This window comes from Lingula anatina, chromosome 3, assembly GCF_051362555.1.
Source record: "Lingula anatina isolate TDL-2025a chromosome 3, LinAna3.0, whole genome shotgun sequence".
NCBI lineage: Eukaryota > Metazoa > Brachiopoda > Lingulata > Lingulida > Lingulidae > Lingula > Lingula anatina.
In genome coordinates, this window is record NC_141769.1 from 2,894,042 (window position 1) to 2,908,090 (window position 14,049).

A 14,049-nucleotide genomic window follows, 5' to 3' on the forward strand; every position below is an offset into this window, starting at 1 on the left:
ACTCACACTGGTAACTAACGCAATCATAAGTCGGTGTTTTTAAGAAATTGTTACCTGCTAATGTTGGTTGTATTATTACAGAGAATTTCCAAAACACAGCACGAATGTCATTCTTAATTTTATTTTCAGTTATAATACTTGAAAGAACAAACTCTTCCTCTCAACCGTACGTGACAATTGAAAGTAAATGAGAATAATTTACATTTTGACACAGGCATTGATTTCAAGACCGAGAAAGAAACCTAACGCTATGCATTTCACAATAAAACATGCATAATATTTTTGTAATCGTTCAATATTACAATAAGTGAATGCCAAAGCAAATAACAACACATGAACAAGATAGAAACTTCCATTCTTTCACACTAGGCCATTTCGAGATTTAATCTAATTGCATTACGTGTTATTCACGCCCCAATATCTACACACTATAATTGTTAATATACACCGGGCGTGCCTTGCATAAAGATGCTGTGAGGGTCGCCATAGTTTCCCGCCTCTTCTGGGGGGTCGTCTGCCACCAAGTGAAGCACTATGGTAGGGATAATTAATGCAGGCGGAGTCGCATTAGACACTGCATTGTTCCCGGATTCGGAATTTTTCTGGGATGGTTGCTTTTCCAGAAATCGTTTTTGGGCTATCGTCTGCCTTATCACACTTGGCAGAGAGAGCCGACGTTCGCGGTTAAAATGTACGGCCAGTTTTTGAATGTCTGTAGACTTTGAATTGGTCTGTTGTTTTTCTTTGGTGGATGACACCGAGGCAGTTGAATGTCTTTTGTAATGTTTAAATGAACTGAATGAATTTCTCCTCAGTGGAGTGGAGTTTTCTTTTTCAGAGTCAGCGCTAAGGGAGTTTTTTCGAGGCGTATTATTTACATCGGGAGAGAGCTGTCCGCGTTTTTCTTTATCGCCACAAGGTTTATCGTGGTGTTTCTCTCGCTGGCCTTGCATGACATTCTTTTCTTCTGTCTCTCTACTCAAAAGCCTTCTTGGTTGTACCTTAGCACTAGTATTCACGTAAAACCTGCTGCTGCTGACATTGTGACTGGTTTGATCAAGGTGATACTTATCACCATCTTCCGTCTTCAGCGCCTGGGGGTTGTGTTGAGCTGCTGAACGCGTGCGTTGTATCTGAGGACACTGTCCAGTAGTTTTAGACATCAGGGTGACAGGTGGGTGAATGTGACCCCTGGGAGGGCTGCTACCTGGGGATGGGGACGATTGAGGCGTCATATCCCCCACGAGCGGGCTCACAGTAAACCTTCTCCGGCCTAGCCGTGCTCCAACTGATTTCACGTCCTCTGCCGATCCCAGCGATTCGTTGCTGCTGTGCGATGGAGAACGCTTAAAAAGGGCCGAAGAAGGCGAATCCGGGAAAATAAAACTTCGGCGTCTAATTCTGTGTTTTACCGACTCAGAATATGCACGAGGTCTCATTGTAGGGCTGTGATGAAGAATTGTTGTTGCGTCGTCCACGTCATGAGTAGAATCCTCGTCGTTTTCTTTTGAGATGATTTCGTGTGAAGTAGATCGGACAATATTTGAGTCTCTCCTCACATCTGGTAATTCGAAATAATCTCCCTGATTTTGTAGAGAAGGGACTGTTAAAGGGCGAACTTTCTGGGAATCGGTTTCATCCCCAGGAACCTTTGTCTCGTCAACTCCAAGTACTAAAGTAGCGTCGGACAAACTTCTGCGATCTTTCCAACTGGAAGATGCATCTTCAGCAGAGGTCATGTCATCTTCTAAGTAAGATGCTTCGCTAAGATACTCACAAGAACGTCTTTGACTAAGAAAAATATTTGCATACAACTGTTTAGGCATCTTCCTTAAGCTGTCCAGCATCATGTCGGAGTTGTCGTCGGTGTAATGTGCAATCTGCGTCCGACGGTGGTGAAGGTCGGACAGGTGTTTTTTCAAGGCGTTTTTCTGACCATCAATAAGTCTTAAGCAGGTTTTTCGTTCAGCGTCAAGGTGTTTCGTGTTTCGAGTCAGTTTTTTCTCTTCCCATTTATTTTTGGCCGAGGTCGTTTGGCACGACTCTGACGACCAGTGGGTAGCAATTTTAAGGAGCTGGTGCCCATATCTGTGTGCATGATGAGCTGGTTCGTCCATGGTTAGGTATTAAAGTCCGTATATATCAAGAAGACGAAGTAGGCCCTGTTTGGCATCCAGGGTTACAGGCCGTGGGTGAAAAATATTGCCTACAGGTTTCTGAAGAACAAAAAAAAGTGAATTAAGTCTGATATTCGTTAAAAATGTAAAGTTTCGGTTACAGCGGTTATAGAATATGTTTTTGACCTTGAACAGGGTGAACAGGGTGCGATCTCTGTTCCTTTCTGATTTCCACTACCAGCGACCTTGAAAAGCGCGTAACTAAGGCAAATTGATTAACATCAGTTTTCCAGTGAATACCCATCAGAAACTTTTCAGTAGGGACTTACACTATGTCTGAAAGTATTGTTAAAATGTCATTAAATTGATTAAATTTTAACATTTATATCTACTTTCTGCGTGGAATTTGGTATAGCACTTAAGGATTCGTAACCTAATGAATTTCTCTTCATCTCGCCCACAGGGGCATAATACATACTGAAAATTCAACTATATACTGTATAATTCCGATAAAATATCATTTAATTATAATCTTTAAACATCAACTCCTAGTCTAACCCAACTCACCTAGGAAGGGAGAGTACAACGATGCCTATTTTATATGATCGATTAATCTGTGTGTGTGAGCCAAATCAGAATATTTTTACGCGTACCGAGTGACGAAACGGCTATAAACAGGTCGTCATACGGTTCACATCTGTACAAATATTATACCCAGCAGTCGTAATATCTTTTTATCTTCAGTCCCAAGTTCTGTTCATAACAGAAGAGGCCACAGGGGTCAAGAGAGCCCTATTGACGACCAAGTGTGTCTTTGTGGCCGACCACCACAAATGGTTACATTTACGATTTCATAACGTTAAATCAACAGAGAATTTGGCGTTGCCTTGGACTGATGCGGTAATATTCAATTGTGACGTTCTCCCCTGATTAACACTAATATAATGTTTATTCCCTTTACTTGTGCTCTCGCTCGCTCTGTTTACTCTTTGTGACAACACAAATATCCCGAGAGGAATTTGTAAACTTAGAAACTGTCACATTTGCATCGTTTTTTGTCACTTACCTGTCAACCGTGAACAGTAGTAACACAGCAGTTATTCTTCGGGAAGCGCTGGGTGTTTAAAAGATCTCAAGTTAGGTGTAATACAGAAAATGTGTATTACAGAAAATGTGTGCTTGACACATTATGTCTGGGGGTTATGGGGTTTGGCCTAATATTTGGACGAGGAGACCGCGAAAACAATTTGTCGCAAACCCCCATGTTTTCAGTCTTTACATCCGATGAATGAACCAAGCAATCATAACATTTGAGAGCAAGGGTTCTCTTTGTATACAATATCACTACTACTCGCTTTCTGTTGTACAATCAATGCTGCTTAAACACGCCAGTGCGTTTTATGTGCATTTTGAAGATTAAAACAGGGATTTTCAATTCATTGGTTTGTTACCTATTGTGCGGTGTTATGTAGTCAACACAGTAGCTTGTATTTTTTTGCTGTGTGGCCTCCAAGGTAAATACAAGGCTATAGAAATTCGTTTCGTCAGGTGTTGGTATTTTTTCGATAATATTTACTTCCATTGACTCTACGGTGTATTTGTTGCTATTTTTATTATAATATTTTATTGCAACAAAAGCATTACTTTGTTCTCAGTCGTTCACCTCAAACCGTGCACTGGGTCATTGAAATTATATCATCTGTCTTACAGATGGTTAATACTATTTTGAAATAGGCCTAATATGATAAAATATTATCCCAGAATTTCTTTTTTAATTCTGCAATTGATTATCATCATCATCATCATCATCATCATTATTATTATTATTATTATTATTATTATTATTATTATTATTATTCAGACATACTGTTCATGACTCAAACATTTTCTTGAAATTTACTAGACTGGTTCAAAAACTTAAACTAAATGCAGCTTTTAAAGTACAAGGACAAGCGCTTCATAACCGATTTGTGCGAGGACTTTATAAACATTTTTCTACACTCAGAAAACTAAATTGGAATCACAACACAACATTTATAGAAATTATTGTCTTCAGTCGGCGCTCCTGTCATCTCAAACAGATCGTATTATCCGTAAGTGTATGACGACTGCATGCAAATATGATTTAAATACTGAGAAGTACATCGTCTAGTCACGTGACTTCCGCACTCCGGTAATCGTCTGCTCTCCGTCACTTGGTAAAGTAAAATGAACTTTTTTCTGTTCTTTGCCATCGGAATTTGCATTCATTTGTCCGTTGTTCTGAAATGAGGAGGAAGAGGAATCTGGGTTTACCGGAGAAGCGCGAAGAGGCGGCAAATTTAATGCTTGGCGGTTGTATGGAGAATCTTTATTTGCTGTGATTTTGTTAGGAGTCTTTCCTGGCAGCGGAGCCACTTCACACTGAATGCTTGGGTTTGGACGTGATACATTTTTGGTTGTTTCATAATTGGCCTTCGGCCTATCCAAAGATGTCGGAATTTTTGTTCTCCTTCCGTTCTTCAAAGTCTCATGAAGGATATTACTATTCTCGTGCCCATAATCACTTTTTATCGCTGGTTTGGTGATGCTTTTTGGCGCGTCTGTTTTAGTCGCATATTTTTTGCGAAACTGGTCAGCTATTCTTTCCAAAGTCCAGTTATTAGTTTTCAATCTACCCTGGGCGTTGAAGTTAACCGAAAAACCACTGTGTGTCTTTTGGTGCGAATTTGTTTGTGACTTAACAGACTTATCTGTTTCAACGGTGTACGGCCGAAGGTTAGTTCTAAATGTCCCTTGAAAAAAGTCTCTCCGGTCGGTTTGATCACTAAGTTTCCTATGACGAAATAATTCCGAAGCCTTGACGGCACTGGAGCCAAACGATTCCGCTGATAAACTGCGTCGAAAATGTAAACGGGCTAATGTTACATCGAGATTTGTGGTGTCTGCAATATCTTCCTGTTTCCAAGTAACCGATTTAGTTGTATCGCGGCTTACAGATTTATGAAGAAAGACACCACTCTGTGTCTCTTCTGTGGCTAATTGCAGATCTGCAGATTCCTCGTCTGGATATGTGCACGGACGCTTGGACAGCTGACTCTTCTTTTCCTCCAACTCCTTTCGTCGTGTCCCCAAAGCAGCCATTTTGACGTCAATCTCTCTCAACGCTTTCTTCTGCTGTCTTTCTAAGTTTGCGGTGTCCAGAGCCAGTTTGTTTGCGGCCAATTTATGCTGTACTGAAGCCGTTCTAATTCTCCTCTTGGTCCAGTGAGGGTTAGTATTACTGAGGTCATCGCTGAGTTTGTGGTTTCCTGGCATCATCATGTAGTATTTGCTTTACTTATCACTTTCCTGTTTAGGAGGGTCCTTGTAAAAATCTGAAATTTAATATATTTTGAAGTGGGATGAGATATAAAAAATAGCCTACCGCCGGTGACTGCAGCAGCAAAGGCTGGCCTATTACAGTTTTGCGGCATGCGAAAGTGAATACCGAAAACCATGGAGAAATATATTCTCACCACGTTTGCAGTAATTTTTCAAATGCGTCTAGTTGATGTAACATCTACTACTCTTCACTTATAGAGAATCAATATCTTCACTGGTTGCCATTAACAGACACGAAAAAATATTATTAGAGCGTAAAGAAAGGAGTAACACATATAAAAATAACGGTGAATAGATCTCTACCGACAGTAACAGTATTTGCTGCGCTAAATCCCCTCTTTAAATGAACCTTCACTATCAAACTGAGTGTCTGCATAGAAGTAAAATAGACCCATTTCGTACTTTATTAATGATAAAAATAGCTTTAAAACTGGATCTGCGAAATTAAAACTGAAGAGCTCAACCTACTGTACCTGTCCGTTCCACGAAAATTTCTGGAGAGGACTAACATATCACGCGGGCCTTCTGTCACTCTGTACTATCTCGCTTACATAACCAATTAAGCAAACCGCTGATAATGACAAATATATTAATAAACTTAATGAAAAGCAAACACCGTCTGAGCGATAATTTTGCGAATGTACACCAACTCGTTAACATGGATTATTTATGAAGAGAAGGATTACTAGGACTAGGCTTTGCTAGCTCTATCATGAATGGGACTTCTCATTTGCTTAGTTTCAATGCATTGTCTGTATCCAGATCATACGCAGTGTTGGGTCTTTAAAGTGAGCACGCTTTTGCATTGCGAGACACAAAGAGCTTATTTGTGTAATTTATATTAACTTTTGGATAAAGGTAAAAGGGGCGGGGTACAATCCGTCTATAATAGAGGTTGTTAAGGCGGGTTTAAAGGTGTTAATTCTATATATGATATATAAATAATTTGAAAATGAAACGGAACTATTCTTTGCTTAAGGACTGGACAGCAGTAGTCAAACCCGTTTGTGTCGACCGTCTATGGACTTTGCTCCCAGTTTCATCGTACTATTTAAAGATCACGAAAAACTTCTTTCATAGTAATTTGAAGAAAATTTTTCGATCCTTTTACAGTATTTTGTACAGAGTTAATGATCTATGTACACCCATGGCGTACTGGATCATTTATCTATATTGTTTAATCAAATATTTAGAATAAAATCCACTGCAATCGACCTGAGAAAAGGGTCTACACCTCATGGAGTCAATTTATGAGATTTTAGCCATTCATTAAATTTCGATTAAAATATAATACATGTAGAACGAGATCTCCGCTATTCTGAAGACATTTCATTGCACGTGTTTTATGATTTGGAACAAACTTACACATTGGTCAAACCCCAATGGCTATTTGTACCGATGTCATTAAACGTCAGAGAATACGGAGTGGTACCTTAATAGAACTTAAAATTTTACCTTCAGACTGATCATTAATAAATTCAATTAAGCAGAGGTTTAACGTGTTATACACCTTAAACATTTGCTCGTATTCGAATTATTTGCTTTGTTTATGAAATGAATATCAGTGAAATTCGAAAAACGCACCGTCATCAGAATCATCCCCCCTTTTCTCCCCGAACCTAAACTTTCTTAAAAAATCCAAGCTTTTGTGCATTGTGTGTAAACTTACTGTTTTTGTCCAAAAAAAAGTTCCTTATGGGGTGAAACAGATCAAAAGATAAATGGTTCATGTTTAGTTTGGACAGCTCACACGTACTATTAAGTCCGTATGTACTGATTAAGGAGAAATGTCTGCTGGCACCTCTACTCTACTACTCTAGATGTGCCTTGTTCCAACGGCCCAAGTCTTATCATCAAATTACATCTACTTCTATGATCTATAATTACATCTGGAGAAATTCCGCAACAGGCAGCTTCCTCATTTTCCTTAACGTAGCTTGGTGGAATTCTGGAAATCCAGAACAAATGATTTTGAAGAAAGGATGAATATTGTTGCGTTAAATGGTTATGGTTACATTTATCACATGTTTTCAGGACTAAAGTAAATTCTGGAAAGTAAAGAAATGCGTGCATAATCTTGTTATGAATCTACTAGTTTTGTATTAATTAGACAAGAGTGGTCGAGAGGAGGTTACTGTTTATTGGTCAATTTCACAACCAAAAGACAAGCTGGACCTCTTGAACTTTCAAAATACGAAATTATATAAATTATATATAAATTATATTTTTATATTGAATGTTTGGCGGACAAATGAAGTAGAAAATTAAAATTTAGAATAGTAAAAAAAGTAAAAGTAAAAACTAACTAGGATCAGCGGTAAAATAACAGAAAAACGAAACGACGTGCTCATTCTCCAAACGTTGTGTGACCTCTCCAAATTGCCGTCTAGCCGTGTCACCGAAGCATGTCATGTCGACAAATTCACCACTTTCTGCCCCTCCCACCTGGTTTATTTCCACCGCGTCTAGAATGATTATGTCGGCATATGACAGATTATGTCGGCAGGTGAATGATTCACAAAAAGGGCAAAAATAAGCCTTCTCTAAGATGCATGACATTGGTTCTAGAGAGAAATTAACCAAAACATGTTAAGAAAATTAGTCCATTATTCCATGAAAAGGATATTTTCATATGGAACTCGTGATAGTTGTTGTATGCCAGAGAGGCCGCCCACTCTTTGAGAAGGTTCCATATGGTCGTCCGTTATCAACGCTCTTCTTCCATGCGACCCGTAAGCTTAAAGGCACTGAAGTCACGACTGGGAACATACGATAACATTGGTGACATATATACGTCCAAGATTACGTACGTCAAAGCAGTAGACATCACGTTTAGCGAGAGGACATTGAAATGGTAAGAAACCTACAGTATCATCAGAGAGCAAAATAGAAATTGACAAGTAGCTTAAAACCTTAAAATATTTTAAAGTATGTTGAAATTTGATATCACGCGCAGAGGCTCTTTGTGGCTTAAAACTGCAAAGGAATTTGTGTGGATCAACGAATTACAAAATTACCTAGAAAACGTATTTTTACAGTCTGTCAAATGAATAGAAAGGGCCCTGTAGGCTGTGGGCTATAGGAAAAGACAGCGCAAACGCGATCAAAATCCGCGTTAGTGCAGTAATCCGTGTCACTGATTTGCCCCTTCACCTTGCAATGGAAACATATGTTATACATATAAATCCTCCACTTATTATTTTCTTATTAAAGGAAAGTAACAATTTAATTGTCATTTTTCATTCAGGCACGTTTGATTGTCTTGCTCCTTTGTCTCACTGCCAGCTATGCCGCCCAGCCACCGGCCTGCGAGGCTCAGGTGGACTCCCTGGGGGCCAAGGTGGACGCCCTGATGCGGCAGCTGCAGCTCCAGCAGTTGTTCGTTGAGGAAAAAGTCAGATCAGACGCTGACTCTGGTATAAAACAAGTCCCCACCACCAGCACAGGAACCCGGCCTTATTTCAGCCAGAGTAAGTATGCCACTTGGGATAGTTTGAATTTTAGAAATTTGGATAGTTTGAATTTTATAATTTTTCAAATAAAAGGTAAAATATTAAAGTATGATGTTCTATATTGAAAGTTCTAGTTTATCTTGAACATTTTGCTCATTATTTCTTTTGCATCCATTTTTTTCTGACATTTTGAGTGTTGTACTTGCCTGTATCAGAAGTGGTCAAGAAACGAAATTCCACTCTAAGCAGAGCCTTATACATACCTTCATCCTCCACAATGTCAGTATGGATCCAATGTTATAACGCTAAAATGTCTTCAAAATTGAATCCTCAAGTTCGTATAAACACGAAAACACTAGGGCAATCCTCTGCGGAAACCGCCCACAACTTAAGAAAGAATGAAAAGGGTTTTCAGGGTTTCTAAGACGGGATAAGATGATCAAACAAAGCTTTTTGCGTCATCCAGACCCATTGATGATGAGTCCAGACCATTCTCGTTATCTACTCAAAAATAACTTTGTATAACAACTTATCAAAGCATATTGAAATCAGATATTTTATTTTACTAACCCAATACTTTTTTCAGCTCATGTTGGTGACACAGTCGGCAACATCAGACCAGTTCCTTCCAAGAAGAACATGTTCGACATCGGCTCCTTAATTGCAGTTCTCAACGGAGTCGAGTTCCGAGCCAAACGCCACACTATAGAGCTGAGAACTCCACACAAAACAAGCAAGACATTCCATGCCACTGAGCCGATTACTCTGCCCACTGTCCCACCTCAGGTAGAGTAAGCTCCACATGTTCATACTCCTTGCTCTTTTTACATCTTTAAGTGTTCCTTGATTATGCATTGGCGCTGCGTTTTAGGTTTATGGTTTAACCAAAAAAAATTATTAAGTTTGGCGTTGCAATCAGTACCAATGTGACCCCCCCCCCCAAAAAAAAAAAAAAAATAATAAATAAATAAATAATAATAATAATAATAATAAAATGCGCAGCATACAAAATAGGAAGTGCTCGCTGGTAATCCATATCACAACACAATACAATAAACATATACTTAACGCCATAATCCTTTCTTCTGACTTCAATTTTTGATTTGATTTAGGTGAAAAGCAAAGGAGACGTGACCAAACAGATTGCAGAAATGAGAGAATGGTTCAGAAATTTCCAGGACGTTAGTACGCGATCGGGCAGAAACTTTTACCCCTACTTCAAAAGCGTCTTCTGCTATCTCGAAGGGACGTGGCTCGAGGCGGACAAGAAAGACCCACTTTCAGCGTGAGTGACTTGTGCGTTTAAAGATGGCTTCAACTAAAAATGTCGTCTGGTTGATGCTTTCATAAAATCCATAACATCTTTTCGCCATTGTACCGCTTGTTTCATTTAAAGATACGGACTTATGGTGCAAAATATTCCGCAGAATGGATTTCGATCACGTTTGCGTCGCTATCCTTTTCCCGATTACAGAAAATTTACTGCATTTCGAAAATATACTGCAACTTCTTCGTATATAAACTATATAAACAAATAACTTGCTTGGGTATCTGTAATAAAACTTAAGATAAAACAAAGGTATTACACCGTAGTATAATGTATTCTCCTGTGTATATTTGCAACCTGAGACCGATTATGTACATGTATATAACATATGACTGTAATTGTCAATTTTTTTCTTTTGTAGTGACTTTTTGAACACACAGTATAATGTCAAATTCCAGGGATACACGGGAGCTTACGACGATGAAAAGTAAGTGAAATTGATCATTGATTCAGAAACTTTGGGTATAGGATATAATTACCTGGTATATGTGATATTATGCTCGGGTTGTTGTAATTGTCTGTAAAAAGTTTTATCTTCTCTCTTCCTCTACCATTTCTATCGCTTAACAAATTATTTGAAAAATAACTTGATGATACGTCGGTTTTTCACAGGTACGACTATCTCCCCACCACCATGATCGACCTGATTAACGATACTATCCCTGTATTTGGCAAGTGGAACTACAGGATCATGTGCCACACGCCTAAAACTGTCATCAAGAGAGACAGATTCAGAGTCATTGACAACATTGCGCTCCGCATGGCCAAAAATTTGACTTTCGAAGAGTACAAGGATTCTGATTATGCTCGGTAGGGATAATAATTTGTTTGATTGCACGACGAAAAATGCAAAAAAGTGGTTACGGATCTTTAATTCTCTAAAATTTAACTTTTTCAATAATTTGTCTCATACTCTTTAAGTCAAAGTTTTAACTCGTATAAATTAGTCAGTCTACGTCCCATTTATTCGTTGTAAGAAATTTGCGTGCTTGGGCAATTTAAGGATCACCCAATAATAGTAGATATCAATAACATATCGACTAAAATACCTTAGTATCAATTTTAAGCAAACAATCGCCATTTCATAGGTTCCAGCTAAACCCGAGGAACTCAAAGTATGACACGTCTAAAAGTGAATATTTCGCCGGACGAGGGCTGCTAGATATTATAATGGAAGAAATACCAGGTACGTGTGAGTGGATTGTTGGTATCCAGTGTGTGTGTGTGTGTGTGTGTGTGTGTGTGTGTGTGTGTGTTCGCGCGCGCGCGTGTCTATAAATATGTGATGTGCACGTAACCTTATTTGTACTTGAAAGTCATATAGCAGTGAAAAGTAAAAATGATAACGTGAGTACAGTGGACATTCAATCTCATGCTGTAGATATACATTCTATATAATCCAGGATTAGATAACTACCCGGGTAAAAACGTAGATGATGGTCTTTTCGAAGCTGTTTATCCTCTTTCGTCAAAGATTGCCACCCAGCCAAAGGTATTTGAAGCAGATAATTTGGGATTTTTAATCCAACAGTAGGATAAATTGGACACTGGTTCTGTTACTACAACTCACCTGTATGTCACTTCCCTTAAAACTTTACTTTGCTGTTTATTATATGATCATTGGGCTTTATACCAGTGCATATAACCACATGTTTTATGCACAGCAGGTTCACTAAATCTCCAAAAATTATGATAAAAATAAAGTTAACGTATCTAAAAATATACCTGCAGAGTGTTTTCTCCTGTACACACACACACACACACACACACACACACACACACATATTTATTTCCATTGTTTCCTTTTCAGCTTAACAGCGCCTATTACAACCGCTGGTTTAGAGTGATGCGTAAGGGAGCAATGGGCCTGACAGTGCGCCACCGTGGCTACTCCGACGAATCCATCTTTACCGCTCAGACCACTCAGCAGAAGGTAATAAAACAGCGTTGGGGTAATTAAGCTGACAGCGTTGGGGTAATTAAGCTGTGGAATATAATCCTATATATAAAATCATGTGTATAATATTGAGTTATTCTATGTCCAGGTTGCTGGCATGCACCTGGATGCATGTAACGGCAGGGGGAAGAGCAGAGTGTGCGTCAACTACTACCAGAAATGGTCATACGCTGTACCTTTGTTTGTCACCTACCTCACCCCTCTGGGCCAGTGGAACCCGTACAACCTGAAGAAGCAAACCAGTAAGCAGAATGTGTGTGTGTGTGTGTGTGTGTGTGTGTGAGTTGCCAACAGCTACGTCCTCGTTGGAGAGAGAAAGTTCTATTCTGCATATTAGAAAAACAGAAACTTTGCTTTCGATCACCTATTTTAAATATATAGACATAATTGCGATCAACGTATTTTTAATGTCAATTCATGATTTACATCTCACATATTTCAAAGTACTGGCCATAGCTGTTTGTTAGACTGATATATTTATAATTATAGATGACGCTACTGTGACTTCCGGTGGTCGTACAGGCGGGTTGTCCAGCACCAAGGCGTATAATGGTTACAGTGACCAGCACCTTTACCTTACACCTGCAGAATTCTTCTCAGCCCCTTCAGTAAGTATTTTCAATATACGATTAAGATATTGGCCATATCTAATATAAACTTTGCCATTTTCAACTTGGTGCAAGGTGAGACTCTAAAAAGTGGTTTTACTTTGGGCCATCGGGTCCAAGATTTTTCTAATATTTTTACAAAGCTCATGGCGTTTCCAGTTTCATTCATCGATATCTCAGTGTGACAAATACTTATTATTGGCCTGAGTTTGTATCATTAATACATGCAGCTATGTTTATACGGGGTTTTCTTTACCCGCAGACCCCTGAAGACCCCATCAAGGGTGTCTTGGACGCTAAAGGAACCGTCAGGTCTGTACGCGCCAGCGGTCAGAGGTTCGTTTTCCCCGAGATACCTGGAGTACGGGGCAGAGTCCGCCAAACCTATCCTATCTTCCCAGTACACACTGACGGCAGCGTGGTCTCCAAGGAACTGGCCGCCTTGGTCGATATGGTCACCAAGAGTAACACTTTCGCTAATTTGTTTAAGTAACCTTTTTTTAGCCGTAATGCAGAATTTATGGCACATCGGTTTATTCTGTCATTTTGACTGTATTTCCTGAAATGATACATAAACAGTAAGTTGCAATTATTTTACTTGTTGTTTTATTATACATGCGTTTTGTTTCAAAAGTATAATCGTACCACTTTGACTGCAAATAAGGAAAACTTGTAATACAGAGAACTAATATATTTATTTGTTAATTTATTCCAGACCTTGCATAGATATTTTAAATAAATATGAATCCACGTGCATTTCAATTTTGGTTGAAAAACTTTTGTTCAGAGACAAACAAAATTGTTTCAAATCGAGCATGTCCATTTAAATATATATGTTTATTTGTATTCCGTTTAAAGTGAAAAAAAAAACATTGCTACAATTCTTTATATTTACATGGACTGACGATGGCAATGTTTAGTAGATTAATTTCTCCTGTTTCACCTAACTCATGACGTAAATGATGTCGTAAATTGGTACTCGTGATAGTGCCGTTACGTCACCCAATCCTAGATTTTGACCTAAAACTCTAGAAACTCAACATGGATGGTTTGAAACTAGTAACGACGATTTTAACTGACCTATTCGCCTTAGATAACCCTGTATTGGGGCCAGTGCCGTGACGATCTTGCGCTAAAGGATTTAGTTTATCTATGAGCCTGATTCTGGACTACCTTATTTCCAATTTCTCACTTAAGATAGGCCTAATCAGTGAGATGATTCCAA

The 14,049-nt window shown here is 38.9% G+C and overlaps 2 protein-coding genes across 3 annotated transcripts; one reads left to right on the forward strand and one right to left on the reverse strand.

The window, feature by feature from the left end:
• Window positions 1-105: 105 nt before the first annotated feature.
• LOC106152451 (uncharacterized) lies at window positions 106-6,133 on the reverse strand. Of its 2 annotated transcripts, XM_087010067.1 has the most exons (3): window positions 5,954-6,133; window positions 3,184-5,473; window positions 106-2,216 (listed from the first exon to the last, which is right to left on the reverse strand). In XM_087010067.1, the coding sequence occupies exon 3, from the start codon at window positions 2,115-2,117 to the stop codon at window positions 438-440; it is 1,680 nt and encodes a 559-aa protein (XP_086866193.1). In that variant the 5' UTR covers window positions 2,118-2,216; window positions 3,184-5,473; window positions 5,954-6,133; the 3' UTR covers window positions 106-437. The 2 variants fall into 2 exon arrangements, with proteins under 2 accessions (XP_086866193.1, XP_013381490.2); XM_013526036.3 differs by lacking the exons at window positions 3,184-5,473; window positions 5,954-6,133 and adding an exon at window positions 2,685-3,150.
• A 2,062-nt stretch (window positions 6,134-8,195) lies between these two features.
• LOC106152457 (uncharacterized) lies at window positions 8,196-13,416 on the forward strand. The gene is made up of 12 exons (XM_013526048.2): window positions 8,196-8,334; window positions 8,728-8,950; window positions 9,519-9,718; window positions 10,045-10,217; window positions 10,621-10,686; window positions 10,872-11,069; window positions 11,348-11,445; window positions 11,663-11,751; window positions 12,070-12,192; window positions 12,305-12,458; window positions 12,706-12,824; window positions 13,087-13,416. Exons 1-12 carry the CDS (start codon window positions 8,332-8,334, stop codon window positions 13,315-13,317), a joined length of 1,677 nt encoding a protein of 558 aa, XP_013381502.2. The 5' UTR covers window positions 8,196-8,331; the 3' UTR covers window positions 13,318-13,416.
• The last annotated feature ends 633 nt before the right edge of the window (window positions 13,417-14,049 follow it).

Excerpts from the sequence above, each read along its gene's own strand:
- LOC106152451 (XM_087010067.1), bottom strand. The coding sequence starts at position 2,117 with ATGGACGAACCAGCTCATCATGCACACAGATATGGGCACCAGCTCCTT.
- LOC106152457 (XM_013526048.2), top strand. Across the intron at positions 8,951-9,518 it reads CCGGCCTTATTTCAGCCAGA|CTCATGTTGGTGACACAGTC; the intron begins GTAAGTATGCCA and ends TACTTTTTTCAG. Across the intron at positions 12,825-13,086 it reads AATTCTTCTCAGCCCCTTCA|ACCCCTGAAGACCCCATCAA; the intron begins GTAAGTATTTTC and ends CTTTACCCGCAG.